Here is a 26,603-nt window from a genome sequence, read left to right on the forward strand (position 1 = left end):
TTGGGGCATCTGGAAAAAGGCTTGTCCGGAGAAGAAAAGGTGAGCGCTACCATCAATCCTGTGTCATGCCAACAGTAAAGCATCCTGAGACCATTCATGTGTGGGGTTGCTTCTCATCCAAGGGAGTGGGCTCACTCACAATTTTGCCCAAAAACACAGCCATGAATAAAGAATGGTACCAAAACACCCTCCAACAGCAACTTCTTCAAACAATCCAAAAACAGTTTGTTGAAGAACAATGCATTTTCCAGCACGATGGAGCACTTAGTTATCACTTAGTCCCCGAGCCACTTAGTTATCACTTTTGCCTTATGGCACATAAGGCAAAAGTGATAACTAAGTGGCTCGGGGACCAAAACGTTGACATTTTGGGTCCATGGCCTGGAAACTCCCCAGATCTTAATCCCATTGAGAACTTGTGGTCAATCCTCATGAGGCGGGTGGACAAACAAAAAACCACTAATTCTGAAAAACTCCAAGAAGTGATTATGAAAGAATGGGTTGCTATCAGTCAGGAATTGGCCCAGAAGTTGATTGAGAGCATGCCCAGTCGAATTGCAGAGGTCCTGAAAAAGAAGGGCCAACACTGCAAATACTGACTCTTTGCATAAATGTCATGTAATTGTCGATAAAAGCCTTTGAAACGTATGAAGTGCGTGTAATTATATTTCACTACATCACAGAAACAACTGAAACAAAGATCTAAAAGCAGTTTAGCAGCAAACTTTGTGAAAACTAATATTTGTGTAATTCTCAAAACTTTTGGCCACGACTGTACAGTCTGATACAAGACAGTCTATGCCTTTGAAAACTTAGATGCTTCCTCCCAATCCACACACTGATCTGCTATGATATATCTTCTACCTCCTCCCTGGTGGTACCTTGAACACTAAGAGAAGGGAGCAGACAAGCAGAGAGAGATAACACAGCCAGGAATAGTTGATCTGTGTCAGAAAGCAGCAGGGCCAGTATGTGAGGGCGTTACACAGACTATACAGCATCAAAATGGTAGGTAATTTTTATTGAAAATTTAGCAAATAGAAAGCAAATGAACAATAAAAAAGTGGAACAGTGTTCATATATTTTTCATTATTATCCTTTACAATGTCCTAACAGTTCACACTAAACTTCAGAGCACCTGCAGAACCTCAATAGTTATTATTGTAACTCTTTGCCTTCTCTTTTGGTAACCTGTTTTTAATTCTTGCCTGGTTCCTCTTGACTGTGGAAACGTTTGGCCACTGCAGTGATTAGAGCTGCTCCCTTCCCACTGCCATCTTCAGATAGGATAAATGTCACATCACATTGTGGTGACAACTTCTTCACGGTTTCTTGTAGGATTCTAGAGAAACTAAAAAAAAAACAGAATAAACATATCAGAAAATGGTAAATGCTATTGAATCTGATGAATATTTGATATCTTGGGTAGTTGTACCAAAGTTAAAAGTTGTAGCCAAATCTATATGCACATCACAGAGCTCAGCTTCTCCACCCATCATATTCTACTCTCATGACAGCAAAAATCACGTAAAAAATGTGCTTTAGAGCAAATCTGTCACCAGTTTTATGGTGTCCTAACTAAAAGCAACATAAAATAGTGACAGATCTCCTTAGCAAAATACTAGCTCACTTTCTTTAATTGACCCTGCCATTTTGCTAAAATCTTGTATTGAACAGCTCCAGCGCATGCCAATGGATCCTGTATATTCATGAGTGTTTTAACGTGAATTTGAATATTTTAGAATAAATAGGGTTACTCAGACTAAGTGATAAAATATTTACTAAGTATATACAAATCACATCCAGAATAGTAAAGTAAATAATAATCAAATGGCCTACAACACAATGGGGGAGCTCACGCCGCCAATCTACCCACATAACACATAACCGATGCTCCATGGTAATACAAGAAAGACACCGTAACCTACAGCATCCTACCTGGATGCTATTTTCATTGGAGATGAGTTTTTTGTCTTTGAAATAATAACTAGAAGTAAATATTTTTATCACTTAGCCTGTGAAAGCCTACTTATTCTCAAATCTTTGAATTCATGTTAACACACAATGTCAGAAGCGGGATTTGAGTAACTAAATACACTTATTGTTAATAAGGTGATATATAGAGAGGGTAGTAGAGGTAGCACCACTCCGAATGGCATCACAGGGATTGTCACATTGGTTATGCAACTCTGCTACAAGCTGTGAGTGGGGCTGTTGTAGAAGGTCTGTAGAAACTAGCTGTCACAGAGGAAACAAGTGAACCCTAAATTCCACCTGCACCTCTGTCCCTACCTACTTGCATGACTGCCGTATAGTGGTGGACCACAACTGATAAACGTTCCCTGTTTAGTTACATGATGGGGCTTACCAGGAAAAATCAGAGGGAAAAAACAATAAACAAAGCAACAGGCAGGCACACAAATACTGAGGAAAACCCAGAACCAAAGTACTCATAGTCAAATGTACCAGATCAAAACCAAGAGGGAACAATGAAGCCAAATCAGAAAGCAGATCACTAACCAATATCAAGCCAAGGTCATACACGAGTGCTCAAGTCCAGGTCCAAATACGTCAGGGAGAAGTGAGTCCAAGAACCAAGCCAGGGTCAAACCAGGAGATGCAGGAAAGCCAAATCAGAATCCAAGAATAAGGGTCAAAAGGAGTAGCCAAAGTCAGAAGTAGGAGGTCAGAACAATCCACAATCCAAAGCACTGGTGAGGTATATAGAACCATTTACAATCCGTTTGTGACCAGCAGATTGCCTGTTTAAACATCCCACACTTTCTGGTCATGTGACATGCCCAGCATCACGTTACCTACGACATCAGGATACCTGACATGGGAGATCAGATTGTCTCTATGGCAACCGGACAGTACGGGGAGATTCGCATCTGCCGGCGCTGGTAGTGACACTAGCAGGGTTCTTTTCAGTTATAGAACCAAGCAGGGTTCGAGTAACAGTAATAATTTGAGTAGTGAGAGATTGCAGATTGTAGATATCAGAGCTCCTTTGATGCTAATGGTGTTTTGATAAGTAGATATGTAGCAGTGCAGTATCAAAAACTGTATGGCACTAGCAAGAGAAAAGCACCCATGTCCCTAGAACAATCATAATGGTACCTTTGTTGCCCTAATGCTGTGTGTTTCCAAGTAGGAAAGAGTTAAGTTCATAGCATTAGAGCCTGTTTTGAAATCGTAGAAGTAAATATTTTTATCACTTAGCCTGTGTAAGCCTATTTATTCTTCAATTTCACATTAAAACAATGAGCTCCTGGATTCCCCCTTCTGCTAATACATTTGGATAAAACTGTCAATCAGTGGCAGGAGGGCAGAGAAAGCCAGTAGCTCATGAATATCAGGACTCAGCATGTGTTGCAGCTGTTAGAACCTAGCAGCAAAAAACTGGTAACAGATTCCCTTTAAAGACTTTTCATGGCTGTTAGTGCCAAAACCATAGTTGTTCCTGGGACAGCCTGCTGAATCCAATCAGGACACTCTAAGGTGGTGGTGCTGCCTTAACAGATCTGTATACCTTCTGTTGCCATGTACTAAGGGCCTTGTGACTGTTTTCATGGTGGTTGTATAGATTCGTTATTCATTTGCACAAAAAAGACTGAAAGAATGGGCGCGAGTTGTTATTTGTATAAAATATATTATTGGTATGTGTCAGTTTTTAGACACAAATAAAGTAAGCCAACTAAGAGTTGGTGAAAGTAGGGAAAAGTGTCTGATGGTCCTATTAGACCACATGATTTTTGGGCCTATTATCCTTGTTAATAGAAACGTTTGTTCCTGATAACTTACCTGTATAATCGATCAGCCGGTCAACAAGCAAACTCTGGTTTGTCAGCTGATGGGCATCTTTCATCAGGAGGAAGGATGCCTGATTATTAGCAGCACATATCGATATGTAATCAGGGATGTGCTGCCGATAATTAACATAACGGAATGAGGGAGGAACGACTGTGGTAGTAATCGTTCCACCCACACTTAGTTTGCATTAGCCTGTGTAATTATCAGCCATCAGCCAAACATTGGGCAGTGTAATACAGACCTAAGCAAGGTGTGGCAAATCTATCATGCAGAATGAGGTAAGCTGCAATTCTCACATAATCCACTTGGAGTTATTACTGTTCATTGCATTATTCACTGAGCCTACTCCTCTTCAGTGAGTAGGCTCCATGTACTAATGTATCATTTAGTCAGACTCATATGTATAAAGGGAATCAGACACCAGTCTTATGCTGCCCTATTTGAAAACAACATAATCTGGTGACAGCCATCGTGAACAAAATGTTATGTCACTTTCTTGACTTGACCCATCCATTTTCCAAAAATCTGTATTGAGCAGCTCCAGTATGAGCCAAGCACTGAAGTCCACCCAGGACATTGCAGAAGCTCAGGAGTCCTCATATTTCTGAGCTCTGGGCTCTCCTCACGCCTTGGCAACTCTCTCCCTATAGCAATCAGTAGCAGGTATTGGGTAGAACCAGGAACTTGTGAATATGAGGGCTCTCATACATGCACAGTCCATTGAGCAGACTTCAACATTCAGTATTGGGGAAAACCATAACTTCACATAACCAATATTTTTGATTTATCTCTTTTGGCTGGGTTGAGCAAAATGCTGGGTCGCTTACTTGGACTGATGCAGTGTTTTTCAGATCACTGTCGCACCCTCTCCACTTTGATTGACAGAGCCAGGCAGTCAAAACGTCATCACTGCCTGGCCTTGTCAATCAAAGTGGAGAGGGGGTGACAATGCCAGAGAGAGCCCCCGTTGCTCCTAGAGGCTCATTTGCATATATTAAAACATTTTTCTCAGCGGTCACATATGAACATGGGGCCAACACAGGTGCCTTCAGCTGCTAGGCCCACGTGCAACAGGTCAGCCAGTTTCAGTGACAGATGCCCTTTAACTGATATAGTAATACTGTGATAACTTACTGAGGGTGTAACTTGTACAAAGTCCCATCAACACCGACTGTAGTTTTAAGATAGTCCAGACCACGGTTTTCTCGGATTTTATCCACAACGGCAGCCAAGCCAGCTCCACATAACTTTGCTGCTCTTGTTGACACTGCACCACAAACTTCTTTCACTATAATACTATCATCACATGTACTATCTAAACCAAGCTGTTGAAGGATCTTCCGGACCTGGAGGAGAGCTAGACGATCACTGTGTAAAGAAAAAAGTAGCGATCAGTGGTATATACACAATGTAAATACAAAAATGACATTCTAGGATGGATCCTTAGAGGCAGGTGAAGCAGGGGAAGTGGCTGCTTTGGCCCCAAACTCAGAAGGGCCCCCTCAGGAGGAAGACTAAAAGATTTTATTGTCAGGGCCCACTCAACATTGACATTATATACAGTGACACTGTAGGAAACGGAAGGATTAGCTGCCAGGCCTCGTCTGAGAGCGCGATCTTGACTAGCCTCAGGAGTGGGGGTTGCACAGGAGTTGGGAGTTGCGACAAAGTTGCTGGGGGAAGGGGGTCCGTTCAAAAATTTTCTATGGGGCCTGATCATTTCTAGTTACGCCACTGCGTAGAGGTGTTCCATGAACATACAAAAGTATGACTATGTGTGGACCACCGTTGCATTGCTACTGGAGCAGCGGGGGATTTAACTGTTGATTTTTTTTACTTTGTCATATTTCCTACAATTAGCCTAATTTTTTTAACTCCTGTAAAATCCATTAAAAAGCAAAAGTAAGCTGATGACAACCCTGTAGTGATATGCTGTATCCATGAAGAATTACTATTGGAACGCTTTTGCTAAGAGGCCAGCTATAGGAAATTGGACTATTTCACTATAATCCAAACAATTTGTCCTCCTAAGACACATAATGCCCTTCCCTTGTATCTAATTTAAAGGGGTTTTCTAGTTTCATGATATTGACGATCTATCTAGGCCATCAATATTATCAAACCAGACAACCTCTTTAATATTGCGTTTTAAGGTGCAGTTTTGTTTTATTCATATATGGAAAATTTAGTAGATATGTACAGACATGTATCACCTTTCTATTTGAGAGATAAATTTTGTTTCAAATATTCCTTTTGTCCTCAACCGTTCAGAAATCTGTCCTCGGAATAAGAGGCCACGTTTGGTTAGGTCAATCAGTATCTGTCTCACAATTTCTCCAAGGTACATTCCACTGGTCATCTTCTCATATCTGGTGGTACATAGGCATAGGTAGATTAGATATGTGCAAGTCCTTTACAAATTATTTAGTTATTGGTATTTTCTACAATTATCAAATGAAATATTTTTAAAATTCAGACATCATAAAGTACATGACAATCTTTCTCCCAGGGGCGTAGATATAGTGGAAGAAGGGGATGCGGCTGCTTTGGGGCCCAAACTCAAAAGGGGCCTATCTAGGAAGAGGACTAAAAGATTTTATTGTTAGGGCCACCTCTACAGTATTATACAATGGCATTACACACAGTGACAGTATATACACTGACATGACATAAAGTATATACTATACGTGCAGGAAACAGATGGAGTGGCTGCCAAGCCTCGTCTGAGAGAGTGATGCCCTTTCTGCTGCAGCTCTCTCTCTGTGTCACAGCATCTAATAGTAGATTGATGGGATGAATTATGTAGTCTAGGCCTCCCCCTCACAGCTATTATGAGACAATTAAAGAGTCAATTCTAACTCCACAACTGACTGCTTTGCAGCTGCTGGCCAATAAAACGGAAGAGCTTCTTCGGGTGACAATACAATGTTTACTTTTTGGACACAAAACATTTTGGAGAGATATGCTGAAACTAGCGGATAGGTAAGGTAGATGTTGCATCTTTCATTTTCAATCAATTTTACCTTTGTTTGCCAGAATTTAATGATTTTTCATCAACACGTATATCATATTGTGTCTGAATGTCGGATAAACAGTCATTATCCCCAAATCCTCCCCATTCTGTGTTAATACACATTTTCTCTTCATCTCCATCTATGAATTCAATGTTCTTCATTTCTTCCATATAACACACATTGCTCCCAGTACCTGCGGCAGAAACACGTACCTCAGATTATATACTTTTTCATGTTTTACTGTATAAAGCACCTGGATGTATGGTGCCACATAGAGTTCCACTGGGAACGGCATGTGCTTGAGAGAAGTTCTGTATTCTCCCCTAGAAACATGCATTTTAAAGATGAGAAAAGCACTCTCAAGCTCCATCCATTTTTGGAAACCAAGAAACGGCAAGGTACCGTAACTCTGTGGGCGGTTGGGTGGTATGACAAGTAGTGACGACCTGTTCTCCGTTCTTGTGATGGGTGGAAAGTGGCTTCCATACACGTTGATTTCAGATTAAAATAGAGCTTGCTTCCACACAACTATACAGCTGTTCTATTATATTCTGTTTCATATAAATAATTACCTGCAATGAGCCCAATCTCACAGTCTGGATCTTCATATCCACAGGTCATCATGGTTCCCACAGTGTCATTGACAATAGCCACAATGTCTAAGTCAAATTCCTTCAAAACAGGATAGAATATAGATGTTGGTGTACATAACATAATACATGATTTAGAAGCCAACACATGGAACATGTACTATTATAATGCGCAAGTCATGTTACGACCATGCTGAAGATATTATCCCCAGACACATCAGGATTTTACAACCTGATCATTTAAACCAAAATCCAAGCAGATCTATTGTGCAGCATCCTGGATGTCACAAGTGAGGAAACAATATATAATAAAAATACAAAAATTAATAAGAAATGTATCCTTCAAGAACATTTACTTATTTAATAAAAAATAGTCCAGCCATAAGGTCAGACTTAAACATGTAATTAAATGAGTGTGACTTACCCCTCCTTCTAACAAAGGGGCCGTGAGTACCCACAAAGACATAAACAACCAGATGACACTAATAAAAAAAATGGACGAGTTGGAACTAAAATTACAGAAGTTCAGACAGCTCCAAAACCCCAAATCCTTATTTTTATACCAAAACAGGTGGGTCACATAGATTTTACCAATTCAATGACCCACAATTACTGGGCTACGGAAAAAAACATCACTAACCTCTATAACCACATTGAGCAACCATCCAATCAGCTGACCATTACCAGCTAAGAAAAATCAGGAAAACCAACACCAAAAGGTGGGGAAAACACCAAAAAACCTAAGGAGAAATCGACATAAGTAATTATTCCACATGGAAGTGCAGTACTCCAGATCTGGGGGTATCTGCAAATGTTTGGTGTTTAATGTTATCTTATATTTGCACTGAACACCAGCAGGTGAGCTATTGTTGGCTTAGGGATGGGGCTAACACCCCATTCCTCCTCTCTTGGTAGGGTATTGTTAGGACAGTGCGTAAGTGGGTCATTTTGCTCCTTCTCCATGGGCCTTTGGGATCAGAGTGTGAGCTCATCTGTGAGACCACTACTGCAGAGAGACAAAAGGATAAAAAAAATACAGATATCTTCAAAGCTACAAAGTTAAAGCAGAGTGACCAGCTACCACAGCTATAAAGACCCTGCTGCAGGCGATGGACTACAGGTCAGACACCCATCACCTAGAACATATTCAGGTCAGGTCAACTTATAAAAGCCTGCAATACACACTGGACACCTACAGCCAAAAGTGCCAGCTATCAGCTGTTAATCAGAAGTTCGGGAGAGAAACATTAGCAAGATAGCATACCAGAAGTGCTGTTATCTGTTACTTTGCCAGCCATCATACCGTATAATCTGGGAAGAGAACTTGCACTGTATACAACTACTGCTGGATGTACTACAACTCTTATTTTGCACTTAGTAAAGAAAGAATTTTAGTCTTCTACTTCTTGCCTGATCCTTATACCAACTTTTCACTGCACAGATCCCAAGGGAGCAACGGTCTGAGGGAGTACAATAGGATACAACATCATCAGGGCCATTACCGCTCCCATCCTCGGCGCTGGCTCCTCAGGGGCTTGTTACGAATGCCTACTTAAGGTCTGGGATCATCCCATTATATATTGTTTTCACACAGACACAAAACATATTGCATTTTAATTTGTAGGAACACAATAAGGGCTCTTTCACACCTGCGTTATTGTCTTCCGGCATAGAGTTCCGTCGTCGGGGCTCTATGCCGGAAGAATCCTGATCAGGATTATCCTAATGCATTCTGAATGGAGAGAAATCCGTTCAGGATGCATCAGGATGTCTTCAGTTCAGCATGCTGCGCTTTTTGCTCCGGCCAAAAATCCTGAAGACTTGCCGCAAGGCCGGATCCGGGATTAATGCCCATTGAAAGGCATTGATCCGGATCCGCCCTTAAGCTAAACGTTGTTTCGGCGCATTGCCGGAGCCGACATTTAGCTTTTTCAGAGTGGTTACCATGGCTGCCGGGACGCTAAAGTCCTGACAGCCATGGTAAGTGTAGCGGGGAGCGGGGGAGCAGCATACTTACCGTCCGTGCGGCTCCCCGGGCGCTCCAGAGTGACGTCAGGGCGCCCCAAGCGCATGGATCACGTGATCACATGGATCACGTCATCCATGCGCATGGGGCGCTCTGACGTCATTCTGGAGCGCCCGGGGAGCCGCACGGACTGTAAGTATACCGCTCCCCCGCTCCCCGCTCCTACTATGGCAACCAGGACTTTAATAGCGTCCTGGGTGCCATAGTAACACTGAAAGCATTTGGAAGACGGCTCCGTCTTCAAATGCTTTCAGTACACTTGCGTTGTTACGGATCCGGCAGGCACCTCCGGCAACGGAAGTGCATGCCGGATCCCAACAACGCAAGTGTGAAAGAGGCCTAATTTGGATCATTACCTCCATGTTGGAAGGTGTTGATGTCCATAGATGTTTTTGCATAAACCCCACATAGCCACACATAAAACACATGATATCATGATCTTTCTTACAGTACAAAAATACTTACATTCCTTCTCTTAATGGCTTCTCTCAACATGTCTACTACATCCTGTCCTTCACAGTCAGTGGCTTTGAAACCTTTTGTCCATCCAACTAATGTCCCCTGTGAACACAGCATAACTCAGTGCATGGGCATATTACAATGAGTATTTGTTGCATACCAGTCTCTATACTCTGTTTTCTTTTCAGATCTAATAAATGTTTTGCCAGACTCCTAAAGGAATGGCTCCTAAAGTGCTGTAGACAATGCTGTAGCCATATATATATATATATATATATATATATATATTGTGACAGGACCAGGGGGAAAGTGGTGGAAGGAGTCTACATTTCACCTAGGTTCCTGTCCTATACGTTCTAAAAAGCAGCCAGGGAATTGACAGCAAGGAAAACTAGGTTTTCTCTTTGCAAGGGTTTTGTTAAAAACCTGGTTAGAAGGGCCTGGCTGCTTGGAGCAGGGAGAGTTGGGTGGGTCCCTGCTCCAATTAGCCACTCCAGGTATTCAGTGTAACTGTGGCTAATCACCTTGCAACCTGAGTGTGCTATAAAAGGGCAAACAGCTCACTAGCTGATCTCTCTGCTCCTGGGAAGAACCCTTATGTGTGAGTAAAAACAACAGTGTGTTTTGTTGATGGAGCTGGGCACAAGGCTCAGTTTCATGTAGTTAGGGACTACTACCTGTCTAGAAGTAGTGGCCAGACGGCCAGGTATTTCATTTGTTTTGAACTGTTTTGTTTAATTCTTTTTCTGCAAAAGTCAATAAAACTGGCTGAGGCCAGTTGCACCATACTTGCTTGGACTGGACTGTGTTTTATGTGCCTATAGCGCCCGTCTATCCCAGGAGACGGCGGTCCCGTGAGCTAATCCCGCTACATATGGTGGAGGCTGCGCTGGCACAAAAATCCAGCAAGTTTTATGTCCTGGGTTAAGTCTGCTGTTCTGAAAAAAAACAAACAGTGCAGATATGGAGGAAGTGCTGAAACAGCTGATCCAGGCTAACATACAGCTCCAAAAGGCGAATGCTAACCAGCAGGAAACCAATCGGTTGTTCATGGAGACTACGCAAGCTGGTTTCAGAGAACAGCAATCGCTTAATAAAAGTCTGGTGGAGCAGATAGCGGTGCTGGCTGAAAGGCCCCATGTCCAGGAGGAATCCATCTCTGTGGGGAGGAGAGTGCAAGCTTCCCTTCAAAAAATGGTAGCAGGGGATGATGTGGAGACCTACCTCACCATTTTTGAAAGAGCCGCTGAAAGAGAGAAACTCCCAGCCGAACAGTGGGTAGACACCCTTGCTCCTTTCCTGAGTGGGGAGCCACAGAAAGCCTACTATGATTTGAGTGAGCAGGATGCCAGACAGTACCCAAAACTGAAAGCAGAAATTCTCGCTCGCTTGGGTGTAACATCTGCGGTCAGAGCCCAGCGAGTGCACAACTGGACTTTCCAATTGGATAAACCAGCGAGGTCGCAAATGTATGATCTTTTTCACCTGGCTAAAAAATGGCTACAGCCAGAGGTATCTACAGCCACTCAGGTGGTAGAAAGAGTGGTCCTGGACCGGTTTGTTTGTGCTCTACCAGTTCGGATACAGCGCTGTGTGGGACAAGCGGACCCCAGGGATGTGGATCAGCTCGTCGCCCTAGTGGAGCGGTATCTGAACACCGAGGAGTATCTCCAAGACCTCTCTCCTACTTGGCCGGCCCCAGGGAGCCAGAAGTCTACTGATCGCGGTAAGACTGTTCCTAATCTAAAGGGGGCGAGGGAGGGCCGTAAAGTAGGAACTGAGACCGACCTATTAGCCAGACCTCTTAAGCCAGTTAGCCCTAGACAGCCTTGGGCGTTCAAAAACATTGTTTGCTGGCGATGTCAAGGACTGGGCCACGTGGCTGCCAACTGTCCTTTGGCTGAGCCTATGGAGTGTGACAGTGGGCGGAGGAGGTCATTGTTTGCGGGACCTGCCTACTCTGCCTTGCCGACCCCAGATATGGAGCGACAAACTTGCAGCTTGGTGATTGAAGGACACTCAGTTCAAGCTCTGTTGGACTCTGGTAGTCTAGTGACTCTTGTGCATGGCAGCCTGGTGGACACTAGGAAGCTGCAAAAGAGACAGATGGGGGTCATCTGCATACATGGGGATACAAAAGAGTACCCCACTGCTATAGTCTCTTTTGAAACCCCGTGCGGGAAAGTAACCCATGAAGTGGGGGTTGTAAACAGTCTGTTGCATACTGTCATTGTGGGGTGTGATTTTCCTCTGTTTTGGAAAATGTGGAATATGCTTGATAAGTGTTTAAGTGGGTCTGCTCTAGATCCCATTCCCCTGGCTGAGACTGAAAATGTGCAAACAGTAGGGGTGACCCAGAGTGAAACCGAGAATTTTCCCTTAGCAGTGCTTGCAGGTGATACTGATGATGTCCCGGAAATTGGTCTCCCTGACTTGCCAGTCTCCAATGATAACTTTGGGACAACTCAACTCAGGGACCCAACATTAACCCACGCATGGCAAAGTGTGAAAGTAGTCAATGGGGTACCTCAAGATACTGGGGTAGAGAAAATATTTCCCCATTTTTCTATAGAGAATGAACTCTTATATAGAGTTGATGAGCAAAATGGGCAGGTTGTGGAGCAACTTGTGGTCCCAAAATCGCATCGCCAAAAGGTGATGGATCTAGCCCATTCACATGTGCTAGGAGGGCACTTGGCCTATGAAAAAACCAAAGACCGGATTTTGCAGAGGTTTTATTGGCCCGGGGTACATAAAGAGATAAAAGAATACTGTGATTCATGCCCAGAGTGTCAATTACACAACCCGGTAGCGACCTTTAGGAGTCCGTTAGTACCACTCCCGATTATTGAAACTCCCTTTGAGAGGATTGCAATGGATTTGGTGGGACCTCTTGTTAAGTCTGCCAGAGGTCACCAATACATTTTGGTTGTCCTTGATTATGCTACCCGCTATCCTGAAGCAATACCTCTAAGGAAAACCTCTGCAAAAGTGATAGCCAAGGAGTTGTTCCAGATGTTTACTAGAGTGGGCATACCTAAAGAAGTACTCACTGACCAGGGGACACCCTTTATGTCAAAGGTTACAAAAGAGTTGTGTAAACTGTTGAAAATAACTCACTTGCGTACCTCAGTTTATCATCCCCAAACGGATGGATTAGTTGAAAGGTTCAACAAAACCTTAAAAGGGATGCTCAGAAAAGTGGTGGCACAGGATGGGAAAGACTGGGATTGTCTTTTACCATATCTTATGTTTTCTGTACGGGAGGTGCCTCAAGCATCTACCGGATTTTCTCCGTTCGAGCTAGTGTATGGTCGGCACCCTCGGGGTCTTTTGGATATTGCCAAAGAGACCTGGGAGAGTGAGGCTACACCCTACAAAAGTGTGATTGAACACTTGTCCCAAATGCAGGAAAGGATTGGAAAAGTAATGCCCATTGTAAAAGAACACTTGCTGCAGGCCCAGGAGAGTCAGTCCCGGGTTTACAACAGGTCGGCTAAAGTAAGAAACTTCAACCCTGGGGATAGGGTATTAATCCTTGTCCCCACAGTAGAAAGTAAATTTTTGGCCAAATGGCAAGGACCTTATGAAATAGTTGAGAAGGTCGGAGAGGTGAATTACCGGGTTCACCAACCAGGTAGACGTAAGCCCTACCAAATTTATCATGTGAACCTAATCAAACCCTGGAAGGACCGAGAGGTGTTAGCAGCTTACAGCAGTGGGAAAAAGGAATGTAGCTTTGAGATACCAGAGGTAAAAATTGCAGACACTTTGTCAGGATCTCAAACCCAAGAGGCAAAGGAGTTTGTAATAAAAAATAAAGATGTATTTTCTGAGCTACCTGGTCGAACAGATATAATTGAACATGATATTGTAACCGAACCAGGGGTCAGAGTCAACCAAAAGCCTTATAGAATACCTGAGGCTAGACGTAAAGCTGTCTCCCAAGAAGTCCAAACAATGCTTCAGTTAGGGGTTATAGAGGAGTCCCATAGTGACTGGTCTAGTCCTATAGTCTTGGTTCCCAAACCTGATGGCACCATACGTTTCTGTAATGACTTCAGGAAACTGAACACTGTCTCAAAGTTTGATGCTTACCCAATGCCTCGAGTGGATGAGCTGATTGATAGGCTTGGTAATGCTAGGTTCTTTACCACATTAGATCTTACAAAAGGTTACTGGCAAGTACCGTTGACCGAGGGGGCCAAAGAAAAAACTGCTTTTAGTGTCCCTGATGGCCATTTTCAGTATGTAGTCCTTCCCTTTGGTTTGCATGGGGCCCCGGCCACATTTCAGAGGATGATGGACAAAATTTTAAGACCACATCGTAGATACGCAGCTGCCTATTTAGATGATGTGATAATCCATAGCACGGATTGGGAAAGTCATCTACCCAGGGTAGAAGCCGTCCTGAATTCTATTAGGGAAGCAGGGTTAACAGCGAATCCAAAAAAATGTGCCATTGGGCAAGAAGAGGCAAAGTACTTGGGGTACATGATTGGGCGAGGAGTTATAGAACCTCAAATAAACAAAGTGGAAGCCATCCAGAGCTGGCCAAGGCCTTTGAACAAAAAACAAGTCAGAGCATTCCTAGGTTTAACTGGTTATTATAGGCGTTTTATTGAAAATTTTGCCAGCATTGCGAGCCCTTTAACAGACCTTACAAAAGGGAAGGATTCAACCATGGTCAAATGGACCACGGAAGCGGAACAGGCCTTTCAGAACCTGAAGCAGGCTCTATGTGCCCACCCAGTGTTAGTCACACCAGATTTTAAAAAGGAGTTCATTGTGCAAACAGATGCCTCGGATGTTGGTATAGGGGCTGTGTTGTCGCAAGTAAGGGCTGGGGAAGAGCATCCTGTAGTATACCTGAGTAAAAAGTTAAATGAACATGAAAAGAAATACTCCATTGTAGAAAAGGAGTGTTTGGCAGTTAAGTGGGCCATAGAAGCTCTCAGGTATTATTTGGTAGGGAGAACATTCAAACTGGTAACTGACCATGCCCCCCTTAAATGGATGTGCCAAAACCGTGAGAAAAACAGGCGAGTGACCCGATGGTTCATGTCTCTTCAAGATTATAGTTTTACAGTTGAACATAGGCCCGGGCGTCAGCTTGGAAACGCAGATGCCCTGTCCAGGATGTACTGTTTAAGGGCACAGAGTGTTCCTACCCCAAGGTCGAAACAGGGGGGGAGGATATGTGACAGGACCAGGGGGAAAGTGGTGGAAGGAGTCTACATTTCACCTAGGTTCCTGTCCTATACGTTCTAAAAAGCAGCCAGGGAATTGACAGCAAGGAAAACTAGGTTTTCTCTTTGCAAGGGTTTTGTTAAAAACCTGGTTAGAAGGGCCTGGCTGCTTGGAGCAGGGAGAGTTGGGTGGGTCCCTGCTCCAATTAGCCACTCCAGGTATTCAGTGTAACTGTGGCTAATCACCTTGCAACCTGAGTGTGCTATAAAAGGGCAAACAGCTCACTAGCTGATCTCTCTGCTCCTGGGAAGAACCCTTATGTGTGAGTAAAAACAACAGTGTGTTTTGTTGATGGAGCTGGGCACAAGGCTCAGTTTCATGTAGTTAGGGACTACTACCTGTCTAGAAGTAGTGGCCAGACGGCCAGGTATTTCATTTGTTTTGAACTGTTTTGTTTAATTCTTTTTCTGCAAAAGTCAATAAAACTGGCTGAGGCCAGTTGCACCATACTTGCTTGGACTGGACTGTGTTTTATGTGCCTATAGCGCCCGTCTATCCCAGGAGACGGCGGTCCCGTGAGCTAATCCCGCTACAATATATATATATATTTATATATATATACACTGTATATACACCCACCTAAAGAATTATTAGGAACACTATACTAATACGGTGTTGGACCCCCTTTTGCCTTCAGAACTGCCTTAATTCTACGTGGCATTGATTCAACAAGGTGCTGATAGCATTCCTTAGAAATGTTGGCCCATATTGATAGGATAGCATCTTGCAGTTGATGGAGATTTGAGGGATGCACATCCAGGGCACGAAGCTCCCGTTCCACCACATCCCAAAGATGCTCTATTGGGTTGAGATCTAGTGATTGTGGGGGCCATTTTAGTACAGTGAACTCATTGTCATGTTCAAGAAACCAATTTGAAATGATTCGAGCTTTGTGACATGGTGCATTATCCTGCTGGAAGTAGCCATCAGAGGATGGATACATGTTCTCATTCTGTTTACACCAAATTCGGACTCTACCATTTGAATGTCTCAACAGAAATCGAGACTCATCAGACTCATTTTTCCAGTCTTCAACAGTCCAATTTTGGTGAGCTCGTGCAAATTGTAGCCTCTTTTTCCTATTTGTAGTGGAGATGAGTGGTACCCGGTAGGGTCTTCTGCTGTTGTAGCCCATCCACCTCAAGGTTGTGCGTGTTGTGGCTTCACAAATGCTTTGCTGCATACCTCGGTTGTAACGAGTGGTTATTTCAGTCAACGTTGCTCTTCTATCAGCTTGAATCAGTCGGCCCATTCTCCTCTGACCTCTAGCATCCACAAGGCATTTTTGCCCACAGGACTGCCGCATACTGGATGTTTCTCCCTTTTCACACCATTATTTGTAAAGTTGTGCGTGAAAATCCCAGTAACTGAGCAGATTGTGAAATACTCAGACCGGCCCGTCTGGAACCAACAACCATGCCACGCTCAAAATTGCTTAAATCACCTTTCTTTCCCATTCTGACATTCAGTTTGGAGTTCAGGAGATTGTCTTGACCAGGACCACACCCCTAAATGCATTGAAGCAACTGCCATGTGATTGGTTGACTAGATAATTGCATTAATGAGAAATAGAACAGGTGTTCCTAATAATTCTTTAGGTGAGTGTATATATATATATATATTCAGACTACACATATGGAGGAGAGTTGTACTTATTATTTACCTGCTTTCTGTTAAAAGGAAGCAGAATCCTTATATAACATTACAAGCACTATACTTAGACACCAACTTTTAACGTTACATGCCTTATGGACTCACAGGGTACCTTGCAGAACCTGGGTTGGTAAAATGGATTTGTGTCATGCAGTAATCATCTTCAATTGACTGAATCATTACTGATGGCAAAGTATGCACGGATATATTGGAGGGTTGCATGGCTGACATGGAGAATGTAAAGTGGGCACCTGACAACCTACTGATTGAGACTCAAAGTCTACACCAGAGGTCCCCAATCTTTTAGAGGTTGCGTGTCTCTGTGACACATACGACAGGTAAGCTAAGTTGACTATGAAAAGAGAAACTACCTGCTACAGAGGGATCTGGATAGATTAGACGCTTGGGCAGAGAAGTGGCAGATGAGGTTTAACACTGATAAATGTAAGGTTATGCACATAGGAAGAAATAATACAAATATACCGTCTATACTAAATGGTAAAACACTGGGTAACACTGACATGGAAAAGGACCTAGGAATTTTAGTGAACAGCAAATTAAGCTGTAAAAAACAGTGTCAGGCAGCTGCTGCCAAGGCCAATAAGATAATGGGTTGCATCAAAAGGGGCATAAAAGCCAGTGATGACAACATAGTCCTACCGCTTTACAAATCACTAGTCAGGGGACTACAGTACCCTGAAAGATTATCAGCATTAGGGTTATTCACTTTAGAAAAAAGACGACTGAGGGGAGATATAATTACTATTGTAAGAAGGTACAAGGAATCATCATGGATGATAGGTACGTGTCACCGAGGTTCCTGGCCTCAGTGGAGTTAGAGAAGGTTTTTTTGTGTCAGCAGCAGTTGCTGTTTGACACCTTAATACTTGGTATGGCTGTATAGCTGATCCAGGACAGCTCTAACTGGGATTAGTGACACAGTGCTGCGTGGGTGACTATTCCCCATGTTCCAGGCCGGGTTTTGCCAGGCCTAAAAAACAGTCAGCACTGCCAGGTGAGGAGGATTACCTCAGTCTGAAAGTGGAGCTCAGGAGGTGTGTGTGCTGGGATCTGTGGCTTGTGCCGTGCTGGAGGGCTGAGACCAGTCTGTAAGGGAAACGGGCCCCCTAAAAGCCTGCTATGGACTGCTGGAGGCAGAACTGCCAACAAGGTGATTTTTGCTATCTGGACTTTCCATAGTGTGTGAACTAACACCAAGTGACGTTTTGTTTTTGCTTTATGTGTGAATAAACAAGGAAGTTTGATTTAAGAACTGGTATTTTCCTCTGTACTGCGTCCGCCCACCCTGTCTACCAGAGTGAATCCCCACAATTGGTGGAGGATGCAGGCAAGAGCAGTGAGGCTGGCTGCATTTTTCCAGGCACGGTTATATGTTGTACATTAAACTAGCTGTATTACAACCAGTGCCCCACGACAAAATGGAGGCTGTTGTGAAGGCCCTCATTGAGGCTAATCTGCAGCAGCGAGAGACAAACCTGCAGCAACGCGAGGCTAATAAGCAGCAGCAGGAGACTAACCAGTTGTTGCTACAACATGTGATGGCTTTGCAGACAGCAGGAGCAACCCCGAACGTCCACGATGCCCGGAAAGCAGTCCGTGCCGCGATTCCTAAGATGACCCCCGCAGACGACATCGAAACCTACCTGGCTATGTACGAGAAAGTGGCCATCAGGGAGAAGCTACCCCGAGACCAGTGGGCTGAGGTCCTCGCTCCGTTCCTGGCATCCGATTCCCAGCAAGTGTATTTCGACTTGCCGGACGATCAAGTGGCCGACTACCAAAAAGTAAAGGGTGAGATTTTGGCAAGACTGGGGGTGAATGTGTTGGTCTGGGCCCAGCGGGTACATCAGTGGGGGTTTAAGCCGGCGGAGCCTGCGAGACCCCAGTATTATGACTTATTCCACCTCTTGCAAAAGTGGCTACAGCCTGATGTGCTGAGTCCCACGGCTATGCTGGATAGACTATTGGCTGATATGTTCTGGAGGGCTCTGCCACCCCCTCTCCAGCTCTGGATCAGCCAGGTGTCTCCTGGCAATGCCCTGGAAATTATGGACCTGGTGGAGCGCTACGAGGCTACTAAGAATCTTACGACGGGTTATTTTGGGAGGGGGGCAGTCAAACCCCATAAATCTCCATCCCAGACCCGGCGACTTGTACCAACCAAACCCACCCGGGATGTACCCCCTACGAACCTGGCTCCGATAGTCTGCTGGCAATGTCAGAAGCCTGGCCATGTAAGAGCTGACTGTCCACATCAGGTGGAACCCATGGATACCAACTATGGCTACCGTCAGTCGTTATATGCCAGGAAGCTGTGTGCAGCAGGTACCCCAGAAACTCTAAACCACTTGTGCCGGGTGGAAGTGGGACACACTCCAGTGGAGGATCTGCTGGAGACAGGGAGTCTGGTGTCCCAAGTAAGGCTTCTTCTGGTACGGTCCACAGAGTATACTGGCCGGAAAGTCGGGGTCATGTGCATCCATGGAGATTTAAGAGACTATACCACCGCCCTGGTGTCTCTAACCACAGGGGCCAGCAGGTTGCCACAAATTTACACGATGAACCTATAATAGGGAGAGACTTCCCGGCACTGTGGCCTGCTACGAGAGTGACTGATACCTATGAGACAGGGGTAACCCCAGCAGAGTGGCCTGGCTCCAGGGGGAGACCAGAACCCTGGGAACCCGAGGCCGAAGGGCCAGCAGTAGGGATGACAGCCACTTCGGTGGAAGAGGGGGGGACAACCCCACTGAATGTAATGGTGGGAGATGTAGAGGACTTGCCACCGGGGTCTGAGCTGGCTGACCTTAATGTCTCTGGGGATAATTTTGGTACTGCACAACACCGAGACCCAACCCTACCACAACAACCAGGGGCAGAGTCGTGTTTCCACGTTTTGTGGTTCATCAGGATATGTTGTATCGGGTAAACTAACTGCGGGGTGAATATATTGAACAGTTGGTGGTGCCCCAGGCTTATCGCAAACTTGTGTTAGAGTTAGCCCACCAAGATGTTCTCAGGGGGCATCTGGGAATGCAGAAAACACAGGACCGGATACTACAATGGTTTTACTGGCCCAGTGTGTTTAGAGAGGTGGACGAATTCTGTAAGTCTTGCCCGAGCTGCCAGGCAACTAGCCCCCAGCAACTTTTTCGCAATCCGTTGGTACCTCTCCCGATCATCGAGGTACCGTTTGAGTGAATCGCAATGGACTTCGTAGGCCCAGTACCACTAAAGGACACCAACACATCCTGGTCATCCTAGATTACGCCACTCGGTACCCAGAGGCGGTGCCACTGCAACATACATCGGTTAAACTGATAGCTAAGGAGCTAATGGAAATGTTTTCCCGAGTGGGGCTACCTAAAGAGGTTCTGACTGACCAGGGGACCCCTTTTATGTCTAAGGTCATGAGGGAGCTCTGTAAGTTGCTGCATATCAAACAGTTATGGACGTCCGTTTTACATCCGCAAACAGACGGTCTGGTTGAAAGGTTTAATAAAACATTAAAAACCATGTTAAAAAGGGTGGTGTCTAAAGATGGGAAGGACTGGGACCTTCCTCTGCCCTATCTCATGTTCGCTGTGCGAGAGGTGCCCCAGGCCTATACTGGGTTCTCGCTCTTCGAATTGCTATATGGCAGACATCCTTGCGGTTTGTTGGACGTAGCCAAAGAGGCGTGGGAACAGCAACCCACTCCGCATAGAAGTGTCCTTGAGTATGTTACTAAGATGCAACAGCGGATAGAGACCATTTTGCCTCTTGTCAGGGAGCATATGGAGGCCGCTCAGCGAGCCCAGAGTCGGCTCTATAATCGGCAGGCTCGGGTCCGGATCTTTAACCCGGATAATCGGGTTTTGGTTCTGGTGTCGACCGTGGACAGTAAGTTCCTGGACAGGTGGCAGGGGCCCTACGAGATACTGTACTTGAAAAAATTGGAGAGGTAAATTACAAGGTACACCAGCCAGGGAGGCGAAAGCCGGAGCAGGTGTACCACATGAATCTACTCAAACCGTGGAAAGATAGGGAAACCTGTACTGAAGACAGCCCATGGCCAGGTTTTCTAGGGGAAGCGGTTTAGGCCCCTCTGTCTGAAGCAAGGGAAGTGGCTGCCACAGTGAAAATTGCTGACAGCCTCTCCTCTAAGCAGGCTCAGGAGGCCAGGAGGTTTATTAGCCGGAACACGGATGTGTTTTCGGATCTCCCTGGACGCACTTCCGCAATTCGGCATGACATTTTCACTGAGCCTCAGATGCAGATGATGCTGAGGCTAGATGTCATTGAGGAGTCTAAAAGTGAGTGGGCCAGTCCTATAGTGCTAATACTTAAGCCGGACGGGACACTTTGGTTCTGTAATGATTTTCGTAAACTGAGCGAGATTTCCAAATTCTATGCCTATCCCATGCCCCGGGTGAATGAGCTTATCGAGAGGTTAGGACAAGCCCGGTATTTTTCTGTTTTAGACCTCACGAAAGGGTACTGGCAGGTGCCCTTAACGGAGGCTGCCAAGTAGAAAACTGCCTTCATCACATCTGAAAGGCTGTATCAGTATATGGTGCTACGCTTTGGTCTGTATGGTGCCCCCGCCACTTTTCATCGGCTTATGGACATCGTGCTGCGTCCACATCGTCGGTACACTTCGGCTTACCTGGACGATACTGTCATCCACAGTACCAATTGGTAAAGTCACCTACCCAAAGTGCAGGCTGTAGTGGACTCCCTTCAGAAGGCGGGACTAACCGCTAACCCAAAAAAATGTGCGATAGGGTTAGAGGAGACTAAATACCTGGGGTATGTCATTGGGCGCGGAGTGATCAAACCCCAAGTAAACAAAATAGAGGCGATAAGAAATTGGCCCTGACCTGTCACCACTAAACAAGCAAAGTCATTCCTAGGTATGATAGGCTATTACATGAGATTTATTCCCCACTTTGCTACTGTAGCCGCGCCATTGACAGGGTTATTGAAGGGATGCAAGTCAATGATGGTTCACTGGAATGACTGGGCGGAAGAGGCTTTCTCCGCTTTGAAGTCGGCCCTGTGTGGGTCCCCGGTTTTGGTGACGCCCGACTTCAAGCGGGAATTCATAGTGCAGACAGACGCCTCCGAAGTAGGCCTTGGTGCTGTACTGTCTCAGGAAGTCAACGGGGAGGAGCATCCCGCTGTCTTCCTAAGCCGCAAACTCATCCCAGCCGAGAACAGGTAGAGTAGTGGAGAGAGAGTGCCTGGCTATCAAGTGGGCACTCGAGTCTCTCCGCTATTATTTGTTGGGGATAACATTCTGCCTGGTGACTGACCACTCCCCTCTCAAGTGGATGAGCCAGGCCAAAGAGAGAAATGCCCAGTCACCAGGTGGTTCCTGTCCTTACAAAACTTTAAGTTCTCTGTAGAACACAGGGCAGGCCGGTTTCAGGGAAACGCGGATGCCCTGTCCTGAGTATACTGTATGGCATGTGTTCACCCCCTCAGTGTTTAACAAAGGGGGGAAGTATGTAAGAAGGTACATGGAATCATCGTGGATGATAGGTACGTGTAACCAAGGTTCCTGGCCTCGGTGGAGTAAGAGACGGTTTTTATGTGTCAGCAGCAGTTGCTGTTTGACACCTTAATACTTAGTATGGCTGTATAGCTGATCCGGGGCAGCTCTTACTGGGAGTAGTCAAAGTGCTGGGTGGGTGACTACTCCCCATGTTCCAGGCCGGGTTTTGCCAGGCCTAAAAAACAGCCAGCACTGCCAGGTGAGGAGGATTACCTCAGTCTGACAAGGGAAACGGACCCCCTAAAAGCCTCCTATGGACTGCTGAAGGCAGAACTGCCAACAAGGTGATTTTTGCTATGTGGACTTTCCATTGTGTGTGAACTAACACCAAGACTGCAAAGTGACGTTTTGTTTTTGCTTTATGTGTGAATAAACACGGAAGTTTGATTTAAGAAATGGTCATTTGCATCTGTACTGCGTCCGCCCACCCTGTCTACCAGAGCGAATCCCCACACTATGTATAAATTTATCAGGGGTCAGTACAGAGATCTCTCCCATCATCTATTTATCCCCAGGACTGTGACTGTGACAAGGGGGCATACTCTGCGTCTAGAGGAAAAAAGGTTTGCACACAAACATAGAAAAGGATTCTTTACGGTAAGAGCAGTGAGACTATGGAACTCTCTGCCTGAGGAGGTGGTGATGGTGAGTTCACTAAAAGAGTTCAAGAGGGGCCTGGATGTATTTCTGGAGTGTAATAATATTACAGGCTATAGCTACTACAGCTGAGTTGTTGATCCAGGGAGTTATTCTGATTGCCTGATTGGAGTCGGGAAGGAATTTTTTTCCCCTTAAGTGGAGAAAATTGGCTTCTACCCCACAGGTTTTTTTTTTTGCTTTCCTCTGGATCAACTTGCAGGATAACAGGCCGAACTGGATCGACAGATGTCTTTTTTCCGCCTTATATACTATATGACTATGTTACCTATTAAATATTTAGTATCGTGATTAAACTTACCCTAGTGCAGTGGCATACCCGAGTAAAATTCCCATGGGCCTGCTGTGCAGATACCAGTTAAGCCCCCACAGTAATAATCCTCCATTATGAGGTGAGTCTCAATCCATATTTAGCTCCCCCACCACACTCCACTCCCTAAAATTCCCCCTGAAACAAAAAAAAAAAACTTACTGCAAGGCCACTGAGCAGTACTCATGCAGTAAAGTTTGTGTTTGTAATGTAATGTTTGTAATTTATTTTACATTCTATGCACTGTTACACCAGCATAATGCTTATGGGTGGCACTGGGAATGGAACTAACCCCTCCATTCCACTCCGCCCCCCTTGATAGGAGTGGGCTTGCCCGAATTCCTGTAAGGAGGAGGAGTTAGCTTGGCAAGCCTGGAGTGAGGAAGCATGTCCATCTGCTCCTGCTCCAAGGGCCTTAGGGACTAGAAATCCAGCTTTTCCTTCTGTGAGGACCACTAATCCAGGGAGATTGCATGGTCCCAGGCCACAGATATTCTGCAAGCTAAAGCTTTTACAATTAGCAGAGTGATCAGCACTATAGTTATACAGACTCCACTGCAAGTGAGGAGAAACATGTTAAGACACCCATCACCACAGTTCAGGACAGGAAAACTCACAAGCCTGCATTTCACAAGTGCACACCTATACTCACAAGTTCCAACTTATTTCTATTAGCAAGAGAATCAGGAGAGAAATACTTCTGGTTAGTGTATTCATAGTGCCAACTGCTGCCACCATATCTCATCATCTGGGAAATGAAATTGCACTTTGTACAAACAACTGCTGGATGTACTACAACTTAGGCTTTGCATTTAGTAAAGAGAGACTTTTGTTCTTTTATGCACCATCTTTTCACTGCACCAATCCCCAGGGAGCGACAGCCTGAGGGAGTACACTGTGATGCAACATCTCATTAAGCCACTCAGAGACTGTAGACTGGCGCAATGCACAGTCTGGTTTAGGCCTTGAGGAGGCACAGCCTACGAGACAGTCTGGCATGTCCTCTGATGACTAATCAGTGCATGCGCATCCGTTGCTCCTTTGGGCTGCAGGCCTGAGCCAGTCTGTGTGCAGTGCACAACATGCGACTGAATGAATAGCATTGTCTGTAACAGTGTCACAGCGGCTCCCTTGCAGTTTGGCACCCGGGGCAACTACACCCACCACACACATGCTATGCCACTGCCCTAGTGTTACTTACAGTTATAAGGTTTAGTACCAAGTTCTAGCAATACCATGACCTTCCTAATGCTACTACAGCACCATAGTACCAACAGGTAAGTAATAGAACATGTAAGACAAAACTAGATAACCATACCTTGTCAATACGATCTTGTTTACATGGGAAGGAAAATGTAAATCCCAGGGGCAGTGGGGCACCTTTAATTCCCATGTAGTCTAGGAATTCTGCGATACATTCCACAATGTGGTCAAACAGCTGGAATACAATAGGATGAAAGACATAGTAAGGCATCCATTACATTCAGGGCTGGCCTAAGGGGTGTTCCACCTGTGCCGTTACACTACTGATGTCATTGTGCCAGATTATCGGGGTACCTGGAGCTAGTACCTCAGTTCCACACTTGGTTTCTGAATCTATAGAAAGGCAACTGCACATGATTCATTCCTTGCTTTGTTGGGTGTCATTTAATCAACTGTCTGGCACTGCCTTTTGAACACTTATGACAATGTTTGCAGGTACTGTACTATTGTTATTTGGGCACTGTATGGTATATCTAAGAGGGGGCATCTACAAAAAGAGGTATCTCCCAAGGAAGAGAACCATATTGCCAGCACCACCTCTTGGAAGTGACTCTCTATGAGTCAAAATCCAACTTTCCAACAAGCCACGGGATTTGACAAGGCAATATAGCCGATCCATCCATTGACACGTATCTGGCTTGGCTATATTCCCTTGTCAAATCCCAAGGTTTGTTGTAAAGTTGGATTTTTACTCATAGGGAGTCAGTTCCAAGAGGTGGCACTGGCGAGATAGTTCTCTTCCTTGGGAGATACGTACCTCTTTGCATATTTGTTTCCCATGGAGATTTGCCAATAAATCTCCATACAGGACTGGTCTATTTAAGGAGATTCAGCACCTTGCCTAGGGTGTATCTACAGAAGCTTCTGCACACGTCAACATCCAAACTAAGGCCAGCCCTTGTTACATCAACCTTGGGTATTAACTGACCTTTTTAAACATTTAAAACCTAAAATATACAGTCACCTCCAATATTCCATTCTCTACCTTATATTACAGATTTTGAGATAATTTTAGTATGGGACATGCTGTTGCCATGTGAACACTTACCTCTTCCCCAGTGCCTTGCATTATTTCTAGTGGGATAGCAAAGATCTTGTTGTACATCCTTACATAACGTCTTCTCCCACTCCTGATTTTGACTAGCAAAACCCGAAAATTTGTTCCTCCTAAGTCCAGAGCTAGAAATTTTCCATGCTCTACAATACAGATTGGAAATTTTAGATGATCAACCTATATTATGTATAGATTGACTTTAGTCTCTAACACTACCCAGGAGGAGGAATTGTACTATGCCTTTCTAATGGATGAGATGATTTTCTTATATAGAGCCCCGAATCTTCTGCTACTACCTGCAACCATTACAAGACTGTACTATCTGCATACAGATTTATATAGCTCCCTCCCTTTAAAACTTGTTGAAAGTAAAAGTGGAGGTCTTGCCTGCGGCAATCAATCAGGGTGGCGCTTTCATTTTCCAAAAGACCTTTCAAATATGAGGTGTAGAATCTGATTGGTTTTCATCAGTTACAAAATACGGTGGATTTACTAAGTTAAATGCAACAAAATTCTGGGTCAATTTGGTGTACATGCCTTGCTCCAGATTTATTATGTATTTTAGACACTGCTGAACCTTAACAGATATTGCCTATAAAGGGTTGTGGTTCAGAGGAAAAAATAATTTAAATTGGAAAGCATGATCAGACTAGGGTTACTTGGCCTCACCACAGGAAATTATTTTCAGGGCTCAACCCCTTTATCAACAACAGTCTAAAAGCTTTTGAATCTAAGAAATAGATCCAAGTGTCAAATGATTAGCTCCAAAGGCATCTCCAAATAGACCTTTAGGGCCCACTATGGATTCAGAGATTGGGTCCATTGGAGGATCCTCTGGAACTTTGGTTCGCCAGTCCAACCCTGGTGGAAAATATGCCAATCAAGAGGTTACAAAGTGATACATTTGTCACATGTTCTGCCTGACTGCTCTAGATTTAGGCTGTCTAAATGTAT

General features: G+C 44.7%; 1 protein-coding gene across 1 annotated transcript in view; it reads right to left on the bottom strand.

The window, feature by feature from the left end:
- Nucleotides 1–781: 781 nt before the first annotated feature.
- LOC121005356 (hexokinase HKDC1-like) overlaps nucleotides 782–26,603 on the bottom strand; it is a 48,335-nt gene continuing 22,513 nt past the window's right edge. Inside the window, exons 11-18 of the mRNA XM_040438046.1 lie at nucleotides 25,644–25,792; nucleotides 24,651–24,770; nucleotides 9,909–10,004; nucleotides 7,400–7,499; nucleotides 6,837–7,020; nucleotides 6,027–6,182; nucleotides 4,948–5,181; nucleotides 782–1,351 (exon numbers count right to left, since the gene is read on the bottom strand). Coding sequence (XP_040293980.1) covers nucleotides 1,198–1,351; nucleotides 4,948–5,181; nucleotides 6,027–6,182; nucleotides 6,837–7,020; nucleotides 7,400–7,499; nucleotides 9,909–10,004; nucleotides 24,651–24,770; nucleotides 25,644–25,792 — 1,193 coding nt within the window. The 3' untranslated portion in view covers nucleotides 782–1,197. The remainder of the gene's footprint in view (nucleotides 1,352–4,947; nucleotides 5,182–6,026; nucleotides 6,183–6,836; nucleotides 7,021–7,399; nucleotides 7,500–9,908; nucleotides 10,005–24,650; nucleotides 24,771–25,643; nucleotides 25,793–26,603) is intronic.

The sequence above is a fragment of the Bufo bufo genome, chromosome 6 (genome assembly GCF_905171765.1).
Source record: "Bufo bufo chromosome 6, aBufBuf1.1, whole genome shotgun sequence".
Taxonomy (NCBI): Eukaryota; Metazoa; Chordata; class Amphibia; order Anura; family Bufonidae; genus Bufo; species Bufo bufo.